Below are 14,464 nucleotides of genomic sequence, written 5' to 3'. Positions count from 1 at the left end.
GAGCATGGCTAGCATGCAATAATTTGAGGGATTTTTCCAGCAACCCTTTTTGTGAATTGGGAGAGTTCTGCTTTCCTTCCACGAAGGGGGAAGGAAACCTGTCCATGTTTCCCAATACTCACAAAACGTGTATGCAAGGCCTGGGAACATAGTCCCGCAGACATTCTTACCAATCCTTTGCAGGTACCATCCGGACCAACAGCACAGAAGGAAGGCAATTTTCAGTCATACGGGTAATGTCAGAGATTGTGGATTTACAAGTCCAACTCACAGCTTGGCTTGTGTGAGCTTCATCCGCTGGTATTACAGACCCCAGTGTGTTCCTTAGAAGATCCCCCCCCTCACAACTGACCATATTCCCATGTCATTAGTCCTACCATGATGAGCTAGCTGCATCCACAACTTATTCTTATTCCTTGCAAAATGACCTCTAAACCACCTTCGATAGCTTAATTTAAGGAATGTTATGTTCTTGTAAATATCTGATGCTGTCCTGCACTAAACCCCTCTGCAATGTATTAGCAATATCAATCCTCTGTTTCTTTTTTACAGCCTGTATTCTATTGTCATAAGTGTCCACGATTGCTGTTTAGAGTCCAGCGCTCACTTGCGCTCTTGTACCCAAGTTTGTTTTGGGTTACTTCCTTGATACTAGCAACCATCTCCACAAACTCTGCTATAAGAAGCGACACATTGCATGTACATCTATTTAGCCATCTTTTAGCAAACAAGGGAAGTACCCTATCGCACACAACCCTCGCTTTATCTAAGTTGGTGGGATTTCACTGTTCTCGATTAGCTCCATTATTAATAAAGATATCGCTTTTCAATTCAAACTGTTCACCACTCACATGTGTGGTTAACAATACACACACAGGAATATGGTCTCTCTTCTCGTGTTAAAACCACCATATCCTCCACCAGTCTAAGTGCCACATCATTCACGAAAATATCTAAAATAGATGCACTCATGTAAGCTTTCAGAGCGTCCCCCGCACAGTGGTCATGTATCCTATTATGCGAGTAGAGCACTTCGGCCCACCCCTTGCCCTGTTTATTGCTCTCCAACAACTTAAACGGGCCCGATGCTCTCTTAACAGATAGCCCTTCTGGATTTGTTCCTATTCTGGCATTGATGTCGCCTACACTATGATCAGAATATCAATGGCTATCTCACTCATAATCTTACTCGCAATATTTTGTCTGTGTGCCACTAAATTGGGAGGATCATATACATTGAGTACAAGCTCCCTCTGCTCTAAAAGGTCACAACTGATTGTAACTCCTTGCACCATTAATGTTCACTTAGTGTCCACTATACCCCACGGATGTCGCACCGTGACAATAGCTCTCCTTTCGGTCTCCCAATGGGGCCCTTCACTGCCAACCTCTGGAAAGAGCTGTGTGGTCTCAGCCGTGTTATCATCAGAAATTGTGGACACAGAAGGATTACACTGCTGTTGTTGATCCAATGCTAGTTCCTTAACTGATCCGCTGTCCGATAGTGTGGCTATAAAGTTCTGCACACTTTTCAGCCTGTTGAGATTGGGTGTAGGCAAGTTCTTACTTTTCTTTTTAGCGTCCCACTGTCTCCTGGAATTTACTTGATAGAAAAGCCTGTTGTTTTTAGAAGGGGATGTTTCTCTCACAGACAGAAGTTCAATAATGTCATCCACATGTGGTGCATTAGCAGCCACAGGACCAACCTCATCTTCCACAAACTGGACCTCCAATAGGGCCGTTGGAGTATCAGGTGTTGACCTTTGATTCGACAAGCTAGGCATTTTGGATTCCGTCACAAGACCCGCTGCATCTTTAGGAACAACTTCCCTTGTGTTGCCAATGGCCAACAGAATGCTGTCTTGCATAGGACCCTCTGATTCTAGGGGGTTGAGAACACAGGAAAAACTCCCCACACCTCCCAGCAGTTGAACAACATTGGTATCAAAGATGGCCAATTTTTTGTCATTGTCCTGCACAAGATCTTTGATGTTGTCATAAAGTCGGAGCAGTGATTCTAGTACAAGGTGTAATGCAGATATGCAGGCTGGCCCCAATGAATCCATCTGCGATAATATGCCAGAGTTGCGTCTCATCTCCGTATTGCAAGGTGTACACAAATCTTCGTTCAGTGGTTCCTTCAGGATTGCTATCAGCTTCACCAGAGATGGAATCACTGAATTCTCTAAGAAGAGGCTTGATGACAAACCCATTGGTGCAGGTAGCGATCATCCCCCCCCCTCAAGCCCCTATTGGTGATATCCTCCATGTTCTCACAGAGGCGTTCGAATGAATGATGATCCAGTACTGTGGAGTAATTCAGGTTTGTCGCCAAAGCCAGCGACAGGCCTGTTGTTTCTCTTACTTCCTCTGTTACAGCCAGATTCTGAGGAGAAGTCCCCTCGTTTGACTGGGTCCTTACAGCACCCTGTCGAGAGTGTAAACTTGAGTTCTCTAGCTCCACCACCAAGGTTAAACGATGTCTGGGACCCATGGACAAAACACAAGACAAGGCCTCATTTACACCTTCAAGAACTGTTGGATTGGTCGTTGGCATCTGAGTGGAACAGGTAGGCGGTGGTCTTCCCACTACTTCTGAGAAGGGTGGAGGGGAGCAAGCAGAGTCTGTGCCTGCCTGCCCTCTTACACCTCCCTGTTCCTGCCCCAGCTCTAGACATAGAGCGTTATTCAATTTTGGGGACTCAAAAAGTCCATTCCGTTCTGTTTCCCCTTGGTCATGTGCTTTAAGGGCCACAAGACCCTTTTCAGTGATCAACAGTCTGCCGCTGCGTAGTTTTTCTGCAGACATGGCTAGGCATGTAGAATGTATATAATGAGGCGAACGAGCAAAAACAGCTCCACCTGCTCAGTCAACTTTGGAGCTTACCTTCAAAGTAGTGGAGAAAGTCAACCTTGCCGGGGTCCGCTGCTTGCACCTAGTCCCCTTCGCACCCCTCGAGCCACAAGACCAAAAGACCCCTTCTCTACACTTGTCACTCTGTGCGGGACTCTGCGCTAAACTGGCAGTTTTGAATACTCGGCAAAGCTGTCTGGTGTAGAGGCTCCTCGCCCACAGTCACTGTGAAAGACTGTACGCCAACCAGCAAGGTAACAGACCAAAAGACCACTTCTCTCCACTTGTGACTTTGCATTACATTTGTCGTCCAGGCTTAGGGCGGTGTGGGGCAGTTGCCTTCTAAGGTTGCATGAGCAGTTGATTTTTCTGAGAAGTCATTTCTGAAGTCTGTGGGTAGGCTCAGTATTGAGGTACTTGAGATGTTTGAGAGGGGGCTTAGTCAGGGTGACTTTGCAAGGATTGGAGCTCAGAGTGTGGGTGCGGTGCTACGAGTGAGTATTGCTTAGGGTGTCCATTTCTTTCCCATTGGTGAGAGCCAGTTTGCTGTGGGAATGTGTGGAGGTTATCTGAGAGAAAACGGGAAGGTGTGGTTCTAGGGTTTTACTACCCATGATACCCACATGTAGTTGAGGTGGGGGAGTTGGGACTATGTGAGACAGGTTGGGCACAAGTGTTGCAAGGTTAGTGGAGGTGGGACTGTTTCTGGGTGTGGGAGAGATGGTGTATAGTGAGGGGGGGTGGTGAGGGTGAGTGCGCGTGAGGCTGATAGTACGCCACGATGGGGGCTGGACCAGAACTATAGCGTGCCACAGTGGAGCATGTGAGAACAGTGGTAAAGTGATGAGGTGAGCTGAACCCAGCGGGTTTATTGGGCGGGAGGGACAGAAAGCAGCGCTGGCAAGTGGCTACTGGTGAGAAGGCAGCGAGGAAAGTAGATCAGCGGGAAACAGGTGCTGCACATAGATGGGCATATGGCAATGACAAGAAAGTGCGCTATGTATGTGCTCCTCTTACCTTGGTAGTCGGGTGCCATTATAGAGTGCGCAAGCAGGGACTCTGCAATGGAAATGTTTTTGGAAGATGGAACGAAGGGCACGGTGTACGGCATCACAGCCGTCACGCCCTGCCAGGTTCAGACAGGGGGTATAAACACGGACCTTAGTTGTGAGCCTTTGTAGGGGGGCCAACGTCTCTTGCCGGCTCCCTGGGACGACATCTTCAAATTGCTGGCGTGACCAATCCCTGGTAGTCGGGGGCGGGCCATGTAGCCTAGGCACTTCGGAGGCTTGGGCCATGGCAGGGACGTCAGACATTTTTAAGTGGCCATGCTGAACATCCGAAAACATAGCTGCAGGAAAAACAGGCGAAGCGGGAGGCATCGGGCTATGCCCAGCAAGGCAAAACATTGAAAGACTACAGGGCTGAATAAAGCAAAGCAAATGTTGGAGACTTTTAAGTAGCTTCTCTGTCATGCACTACAACCGTTTTCTCGAGGCATTTTTAGTTTATTCTCATTCCTGCATGCGTAGACCAGACTAAAATAGAAACAGAGGGATCAATTTTGATCTCATGTGTGGTTCAAGAACTCTTGCAAAATGAGCATAATCGTGTAAGTTAAGCCTACAACTAGGTTATATTACTTAGAATGCAAGAAGGTAAGGTGGGTATAGTGGATGATGAGATGAAGAGGTGATTTATTTAGGGCTGTCCGTAAAGGAGACTAGAGGCTAGAGGGAAGGTTACTGATGTGTAGGTGGTTGGCTTCCCCAAAGAATGTGGGCTTGCACCAAGAAATAACCCCCACCCATTTTACCAGTATTTTGAAGAGGTGTATAGGAACAAGGGAGTGAGTAGGGTGTGATTTTTATTTTATTTGTTTTGTTTTATTTGACATTTTTGGAGGTTATTGTGGGGGAGCCAGGGCAAGTGGCGAGGTTGAAGTGGCATACCAACCAGACATATGTAGTGTCAGCAGAACATTTTTGAATTTGGCTTTTGCTCGAGTTGTGAGCTGGTGACGTTTCTGAAGGATTTAGTGAGTGCATCTCATTTAGGACTTCGACTAGGCCGGCAGATGCCTTCTGAAATTGTTGTTGTTGAGCTAACTGGTAGCTGGACTCTTCTACCTGTGTTCTAGTTCAGGCTACTTTTTCAAATGAAATCTTACATGTCTCTCAGCAGTGGGGGCACTTTAATAAGAGAACAATGTAAATACATAAAGGATGCAGGAAAATGGCAAAAGCACAAGAAATGTCTCGCATTACTGGGTGGATAGATCACATGTTTAACACTCACCACTGAGCCTGCACTTAGCATGTTTTAAATACAGAAGGCTGGCCTGTCCCTTCATCCTTCCAAGGTTGAAAACATGTACCATTGTATTGGAGCATAACAGCAATTATCACAGCACTTGGAAGCAGAGGGAATCTGGGATTAATCACTCTATAAAAATTGCGATTTCAAAGTGATGAAACTACAGTTGTCAGAGCTTTGAAACCAGCTTTGTCATTTGGTTACAATAACAACCTCTGCTATAAAGTCCAACAATAAATAAGTCTTGAAAGAGAAAACGAATATACTGTGGCCAAAATACTCGCATGAATTTTGACATATGGACATTTCCTACTGGTTAAAACTGCAGAATTGGGATGTTTAAGTGTCTTCAAACAAAGAAAACCACAGGATGGCATCACCATGTACACAGATAACAAAGTAACCTTGCAATATGCCTCTGGTTGGCTCTGTCAATGGTGTTAATCCAGGAAATGACAGAAGTGGTTGAGGCTTCAGTGCTGATCAGTATAACAGTCATTTAACACTCTCTCTTCAGACATTTTAGAATCTCATACCAAATCCAATCAGAGGTTTTAGATTTGGGAAGCACACATGTTGGCAGATCTACATTTCTAATGCTTTGCCAGTCAGCCTGTAGTTTTGAGAGAATATACAAGAATTGACTGGATCTTGCGTTGAGGATGCAGTGATGGCCTTCAGTGTCTTTGCAAACCCCATGCAATGATCACACTGGCAGAGCCCAAAGTGGCCTTCGTTGAGGCTTAATAAAGTGTACTGTGTAAACTCCTGCAAGTTAAGGAATGAGTCAACGGTCCCCAGAACCTTACACTATTTAAAGGATGTGAAAAAACAGGTTTGGTATATTTGCAAAGCCATATACTAAACAAAAGGGACATGCAGTCATACAAAGAGCATTGTGGGTGAGCTGGAGGGGACTATAACTGGGATTTATTGAGAGGGATGCAAAGAATGACTATAGTCTCTAAACTAACGGGAATTTGCTCTCTTTTGATTGGAAAGTATTTTTAACCTGAGGCACTTCCACGTTCCTTACTTACACAACTACGCTGTCTCTACATATTTGCCCTATTTGACCTGCACTTTGCATCTCCCTCTTAATTTGTGGTCTTTGTTGGACTGCTTACCTGTGTTTTCTGTAGCTTATTCATCTGTGCTGTCTCTTTTCGCTACTCAAGTGCATTCACTCTTCTCATTAGCCTACTCAGTCTCCCCTCCTCACTATAGCACCCTTTCTGTCTTTCAGAATCCAAGATGATAGCTGGATCATCTTTCTGTTGGCCATGGCTGCTGTCTTCTGGCTCTACCGTCTGGTGAAGATGTTCTGTAACCTGCTCAGCTACTGGGAGATCCGCAGCTTCTACATCCGAGCTTTGAAGATACCGTCTGTGAGTAGACCAGATGAGGGGCAGATGAGGCCTAAAGAATCCGCTGTATGTAGGCCTGCTTGACAATGGGATAATGCCCTTAAGATCCCTTCTATGATTAGGTCTGCTATGGAGTCTCTGGGTGAGTCTTTACAATTGCATGTGGGGAGATCCAAAAGAAGAATCCAGGATCAATCTAGGGACTGCCCCGGTGACCTCTGACAAAGTTACTCATGGGTTACTTTGGGTATATCAGCACTGTCCTTAGGGCGTCCATTTGCCCGGGCGTCCAGAGTAAACGTAAGACCGAAATAAGGATTTCTACTATATCCTTTATTTCATTCTGTATTCCCTGTTAGCCCCCGTTTCCCTCAAGAATGCCTTGCATACAGCACACAACATTCAAATCTAACTCCAGCATGCCCCTAAATCAACTATTTGCATACACCTACACTTGTGAGTACCCCTAGCTTCATAATTACTGTTCTGTCTCTACACAATGTGCTACTCACCTATAACTCCTGCTGTTTCTCCTACTCACCTCTCCCTATGCTTTCTCCAATCACGCTACAACTTCCTCCTTCCCTATTCGAACACTCGCAACTCGAAACTCCCACTAGTCCGTCTCTCTCCTCCTTCCAACAAACAAAGCAGACAAGCTAACCATCCCTCCTCGAACACCTATCTACCTCGCCTCTCTTCCTTTGAGACTCGTCATCCTTACCTGCTCAACTGAACATGACACTCTTCCAATCTCTAAGCAAAAAAACGTCCTTTATCACAGACTACTTTCACTCAGAACTCTCCTCCACTAGACCTTCTTGCTATCACTGAAACCTGGATTTCTCCATCTGACACTGCCACTCTGGCGGCCCTTCACGACTACAAACTATCCTTCATTCACTCTCCTCGACTGACTGGCAGAGGTGGAGGTGTCCGACACCTACTCTCTTCCCGCCTCAATGCCTCACAAATCTCCAATGCCACGTCCTCTCCTATCTTTTTTTAATTTACCATCTCTGCTATTGCTCTGCCTTACTCTGTTCACATCATCTCCATCTGTCGCTCTCCTGGCCCCACTGGACCATTCTTTGATGATCTTGGGCAACTCCTTGATTCTCTTTCCACTAAATATCACCTCATTCTCTTCTCAGAAATCTGAACCTCAGTTTTTTCTTGGTGGCCACGCTCTCCACTCTATCCATAACCTACCTACCCACACAGGGGATAACTGTTTTGATCTCTTATTCAGCTCCACCTCTCAATCATCCACTAATAATTCTGTTACGCCATCCATATCTGATCACTCAGTTGTTTACACCACAATCTCCTTTCTACCCTTTGACCTTTCCGCACGACTTGCTTCACCTATTACTAAAATGACATTTAAACCTTCTGCCATTCCCTCTTTCTCTCCAACCTACAGTTCTATTTCCTCCTTCATACCTGATGCCGCTTCCACTAAAGCTGCCTTCTCCAGCTTCAAGTCCCTACTGTATGATTAATTCTCCTTGCACTTCCCACTGCTTACTTTCACTACAAAGACTAGCGATCTTCAACCATGGGTCTTCACATTCACTCTCTTCAGGGACACGCATGGGCTGCTGTGCAAATGGAAGCATACCCACTTGCATGAGGACCTGCAACTTTACCTCGCTGCCCTGAACTCTTAATTCCACTCTTGTTAGAGCAAAAGGGGATATCTATCTAACCCTTCACTCTCACTTCAACCATCCTTGCCGACTACAAGGCACCCTAAACAGACTCCTCCTAAGTCTATCAACTCCACTGTCACAGCTAATGACCTAGCTGAATACTTTGCTGCAAAAATGTCCAAAATTAGCGACTCTCTTCTGACGCTCCTCACACTCCCTCTTCCTACATGTTACACTCCGCCTACTCTACCACCATCCTCTGTCTTAATCTCCCACTTTAGTCACACTAATACTGACTAAGTGCTATCTCTACTGATGAAGGCTAACCCCTCATGCCCCATCAGACCCTTTTGCCTCTCAGCTAGTCAAGCCTATTGCCCCTTTAGTGGCCTCTCACCTAGCTGAACTCTTCAACCTGTCCTTAGACTTTGCTTGCTTTCCCTCTGTTTTCAAAACAGCCACAGTCATCCCTCTTCTAAAAAAGCAGGGGGCTAACCCGAATTTAACAGATAACTTTTGCCCTGTGTCTCTCCTCCCGCACTAGTGCTCAAAAAGGTTGCATTCTTTTCTTAGACACCCACAACCTTCAAGACCCCCACTACAAGCAGGTTTCTGCTTCTTTCACTCCACAGAAACTGCTCCCATGAATGTGTCCAACTTCATGGCCTCTAAGCACTCCAACTTATCCTCTATCCTAATTCTTCTTGACCTGTCTGCTGCCTTTGGCACTGTCCATCACTCTGATCTCCTTAATATTCTCTTTCTTCTTGGGATTCGTGAATGAGCCCTTGCCTGGATTCAATCCTACCTTGCCAATTCTCTGTCTCCAGGAGCAGCAACACCTCTCAACTCACTCCTCCGACTGTGGTGTTCCACAAGGCTCTGTCTTGGTTCAGCTCCTCTTTACACTCTATGCGTATGCTCGTGGCACTAATCTCCTCCTTTGGGTTCTCATACCAACTCTTTGCGGATGACACCCAAATCATCTTCTCTTTTCCTGTATTCTCTTTTCCTGAATTCTCCTATGATATCTCTATCAAAATTTCAAACAGTCTCTCTGCCAATAAATATTGAATGGCTCTGCAATCTCTGATGTTTAACTCTACCAAAACAGATGTGCTCTTTTTTTTTTTCCTGCCAAACTCTCTCTCATATCTCTTCCTCTGCCTATCCAGTTCCCACCTGAAGACTCCCCCCGCCCCCCAACTCTTCTTCAGCTAGAAACCTCACCATCATCTATGACCCTTCTCACATCTTCTCTACTTTCACCTTCAAAACTGGAACAGCAGCTACCTCAACCTCCTAAATATTAGGAAATTCAGGCTCCTCAACCTCTGTATCTCCTTCAACATCTGATGTTACAACCTCCTTCTTCTAGATTCCAGTACATTCTTCACTGCCTAATATTACCACTTCTTCCTCAATATATCTTGTACCTCTTTATCTTACCAGCCCCTTCATAGTGTGACTTTCACCTCCTGACGTAGCCACATCCTCCTTAGCATATCTTCTCACTCCTGATATGACCATCTCCAATGTAATACACCTTGTGCTTCCTGATGTTACCTCTCACTTAATACTACTTATATCACTACTACTTAATTTCACCTCAGCCGCCTTAATGCCACATCCTACTACTGATGTGTCATCCCCAAGCCTCAATACCACTTTCTTCTCATTCTCGCCCTCTTACCAGCTTCTTCACTCACTCTAATCCTCTATCTCTCGAGCCAGGGCCTCTCTATAGATTCTGCTCTTTTCAGTTCTTTCAGCTCGCCAACCACTTTCAAACTTCAGCAACCCAACCTGACTGGAGACTCTGGATTTTATAGGCCTGTGGATAACGCCACCCCCAGCCCCCTCCGCCACCCCTAAATCGCCTGTGATGATCTGGGTCTGTGTTCTAAAAGTTTAGACAAGCACAGATTGGCTGCCTTTCCAGGTTCATTTGGAAATAGAGGGCCGGGCTAAGCCCGTACCTATCCTGCCTGCCATCTTGGAATCACCTCCCCCTTTCTCCCCTTCCTGTTACTACCCAGCACTGCTTGGGAGGACCTAGAGTCCCCGCTTCCCAGTGTGTGAACCAACTGCTGGTTAAACCCCCTGGTAATCTCATAACTCTTCTGGATGTGCACAGAATGCTGGATTGCAGACCCTTGGATACTTGTATCCTCGGTGAGGAAACACACTGCTGGACACAATAGGATAGATAATTTGCATAATTGTATAGGCAAATCTGCGGTTGGAAAACTGTGAACAGAAGCACTTTATGGCGAGCTGTTATTCGAACTTTGGAGAGCATCTCTGCAGTTCTGAAGTGACCGGTCTTCTGTGTTGCAACAGTAGGAGAAAAACCCCTTCAAAGTATATTGTGTGAGAAACAGACTATCCCTGAATTACAGTTTTTATCTCTCTGGGATTTTGGGTCCCCCTTAATGGGCTTCATAATTTATGGGTTGCAAAATGGGTCCATAAAAATTTATTTTAGGACTGTCCCTGTCAGGTGACGGTGACAATGGGATGCTCCCCATAGTGTGTTGGGCCCATAATGCACTATCTCGGGCAGCGCCTGGTCCCTGAATCACCCCCACACTGGCAAAAGGGGGGTTACAAAGTTACTATGTGCATAATAAATGATCAAAAAAGTATCTCCTGCTTTAGTGCAAAGCTGGTTTGCCATATTTTTCTAATGATTTTATTCAAGCAATGAAACGAGAATGTGGCGATTGCGGATGTACTTATCTAAGGTAAATAACACTTAAAACTAAGTTGTTCGAGCCATGACTTAAAAAACTATTTCGAACTATAAACCAATGTAGTGATAGATTGAAAGACGAGTGTAAAAAAATAATTGTAAAAATGGATGCTCACTGAGTGTAGATCTCAGTATAGCAATAGTGTGAACAGTACACATGACAGATAATAAACAACACTACACACGCCAAATGCATCTTTAACAACATTAGTGCAGAAATTGACTTTACTAAGGGGGACGAAATTAGGTAATCTGTTGTATATACATGTAAATGGATAATTACAAATTTGGTTCTATGAAGGGCAGGAAAGCATCCAAATGATCAACTATACAATTCATAATCCCCGTCTAATCCATACCATACATTATATGTAATAAAATCATTATGCAAGGCAAACGCTTTAGAAGTAGATACCCATGTATGTTTGTTATGACAGGAGAACATGATGGCCCTCTTTTATGAAGGCTGGAAGGGGTTTTGCAATCAAATCTAAGAATTTGTCTGGTTTCTGATCTTCTCAGAGTTAGCTCCCTATTCCCTCTTTGAGGATTTGTTTATATTCAACATAATCCATCCCATTTTAATACGTTGCTGTCGCCATTATAGTACTCAGCAAAATGAAGCGCTATTAAGTAATTTGCATTCTTGTTCTTAATGGCTTTAACATGTGTATATATATTATGTTACACACACATCCCGACTATTGCATTGGTACTTTATAGGTTTAAATATTTACTAGAGGGTCATAATTTGTCTGTAAAACCGGGATATTGGGAATTCACAAAATGGTGTGACAGTCACCCATCAAGAATAACCAGGAGATTGAGGAGGCTTGTGGGGCATGGGGAAGTCACCAACTTCGCAACGCAGCCCCCAGAGGCAGTATGAGGGATCCCCCAGGGACTCTATTCCCCTATTCAATCTGTTCTGCAAAAGTTCCTTAGTATTGTAAGAGACCCACCTGGGGGAACCACGTGTTTGTTCAGGGGAATCGCAGGAGGTTGGGGGCTTCAGTAACAGATATAGGTTGTTCATGGTAAATGAAAATGTGCTGAAGAGCAGAGGCTTGCAAGCTGGTTTGTGCTGGGCGAAAACCAGAGTGTGGGTACGCAGTTTGTGTACCCACTCACTATCCTCTTCTCATGCCCACAACCAGCAGAATAACAAAGGAATAATGGCAGGTTCTCAGACTGCACGAGTGAGGGAAAACAGAGTCTGTTCAACCTGAAGGTAAAGTGAGCACCACAGTAGAGTTCTGGGGCTGCCATTATGGCGCTGTCTAACTGCCTTGAGCCCCAACCTGCATGATCCTACCATTTGTGCAATTAACAAAACAGAAATCGGGAAACGCCACACTGCACAAGACTAATAAACATTGAAAGGAAACGCATGAGGAGGACTTAGAATTATGAGGCATTGAAAGAATGAGACGTGGGACTAATGTGAGAAAAACCTAACCGATTCCAGGATTTATTGAGACACTTCTGTGGTCTTAACCAATATGAAAGTAGGAATACAAAGATGTGCTTAGGGGAATTAGGGAGAAGAGTGGAGAGTTGGTATAGGTGAAAAGGCAAAGAGGATGATGGCAAGCCAGTTGCTGGGCAGTATATACAAATCTGGGAGGCGTGTTGCTAAAAGCCTGCTGGGAGCTGCAGCCCATTTCCTGGCAAGGGCAAAATCCTATGGAAGACAAAAGAACTGATTGCAAACTTGCTGGGGCTCAAGCCAAGAGCCTGGGCAGAGACTTATTAGGAGTAGACACATATTCAGAGCGTGTAGTAGGTTCTAATCTAGATGCAAGTTGGGATCCTTGTGAAAGCCAAGCAGAACAGAGCATGTAGTAGACTTAAACCCAGGTGGTGGCTGGTAGGTTATAACGCCAGTCTGAAAAAATACCTTGGCAGGGTTGTAAGAAATTCCTGTTGGCTATCTTTTTGGGGCTCCCATACACAAAGGGGAATCATAATTTCTTGCCTGGTGTGCATTGCCTGTTTATATACTTCTGGAGTCAAGTAAGGCAACCAATGGCCAGAGGTTTATAATATCTGATCCCAGAATCTAGCCAACGAAAACATCTGAACCAAGAAGCAACCACATAAAAGTAAAGAAAGCCTGCTGGTGCTCTATAAATACCCTGTGACTGATTTTGGAAATGGTGAGCAGGGGGTCTGTATCCCTGGAGCTGTCCTTACTTTGCAGACTTGGAAACTAGGCCCTATGGTAGTGCCCCATGCCCCAGCCAGCAGGGACATCATTTCACCAAAATGCTAGGGGTAGTGGAAGTGACATCACATGACCCTTGAACTCTGATGACATCACAGGAAGTGAAGTCATTCGACCCTGCCCGAAGTGACATCACAGGAAGTGATGGCACATGACCTTTCACACCTTTACAAAACAGGAAGTGGCATCACATAGCATTGTTCCTCAGTACACTAAGAAAAGAACAAGTTTCTTACCCCTCACAACGTTCTTTCGACTGGATGTTTCTCCCACATATTCCTCATCTTTTGATAGATATCCTTTCAGCTTCAGCTGCTTTGGAAAATATTTTCGCCATAGGGCTCTGTGCATCAATGCAGTCGACTTGATGTCCCTCGACAGCTTCCATCCCAAGGTCAACGTCATCGTCCGTGTATATATAGCATGCGCAGCGCCCGTTGGCTTCAGTTCTGTTTTTACGCCTTCCTCTTGTAGAATACCAGCATCAGTCAGTCCCAGCCATGGCCAACAGAAAGATGATCCAGTACCCAACTCTGAAAGAGCGTAAAATGTAATGCCTGGAAATTCTACAGTGGGGTAGGTTGGGAGGGGCGATGAGGAATACGAGCAGAAGATGTTGCCCGGCCCCTTGTGGGATGAGCGCTCAGGCCTTCAGGGGGATCTTTTCCAGTCACTCTGTTGGATTCTGTAATAGCAAGAATTCTCCATCTGGACAAGGTTTGTTTTGTAACTGGAAGCCCCGGTTTGTGTCCAGTGTACCCATGGAAAAGCTGGTCATGCTGTCATATCTTTTCACCATCCATGAGATATAAAAGCTCAAAGCCCTTCTGGGATCGAGCCTATGTAGTCTTTCCTCTTCCTTGCTGGGATGAGGAGGCAGATAAAATGTTGGTAGTACAATTTTCTGGGATACATGAAAATCATATAAAATGTTTGGCAAAGAAGGTGGTTCAACCCTAAGGACAACCATGTCTTTATGAAAAATAGTAAATGGAAGCTTATTAGATAACTCACCCTGCGTGATATGATAGGTTATTTATAACGCGCTTAATACCCAGAGGTTTCGAAGCACGGAACCGGGGATCGAACCTGTGTTGCTTCGTGTCTTCTTGCTTCCAAGGCAAGCATGTTGCCGCTGAGCTATCCTCCCGGGTCCCGATGTCCGTGCAACTAACAGAATGTTTTTAAATGTTAGTAGCCTTAATGGTCATGAATGGAGTGGCTCAATGTGAGTACACATTGAATCCCTCTGAATTCGGGCCCAGGTCTCTGCCCTCTCAGCTGGATACC

The 14,464-nt window shown here is 45.2% G+C and overlaps 1 protein-coding gene across 6 annotated transcripts in view; it reads left to right on the top strand.

Moving 5' to 3' along the window:
• LOC138567588 (autophagy-related protein 9A-like) overlaps positions 1–14,464 on the top strand; it is a 446,942-nt gene that overhangs the window by 211,327 nt on the left and 221,151 nt on the right. For all 6 annotated transcript variants that reach the window (XM_069645965.1, XM_069645964.1, XM_069645966.1 and 3 more), the window contains one exon: positions 6,417–6,558. In XM_069645965.1, coding sequence (XP_069502066.1) covers positions 6,417–6,558 — 142 coding nt within the window. The remainder of the gene's footprint in view (positions 1–6,416; positions 6,559–14,464) is intronic.

This window comes from Ambystoma mexicanum, chromosome 2p (assembly GCF_040938575.1).
Source record: "Ambystoma mexicanum isolate Mex_15411 chromosome 2p, UKY_AmexF1_1, whole genome shotgun sequence".
Classification (NCBI taxonomy): Eukaryota; Metazoa; Chordata; class Amphibia; order Caudata; family Ambystomatidae; genus Ambystoma; species Ambystoma mexicanum.
This window is presented reverse-complemented; position numbering and strand designations above follow the sequence as displayed.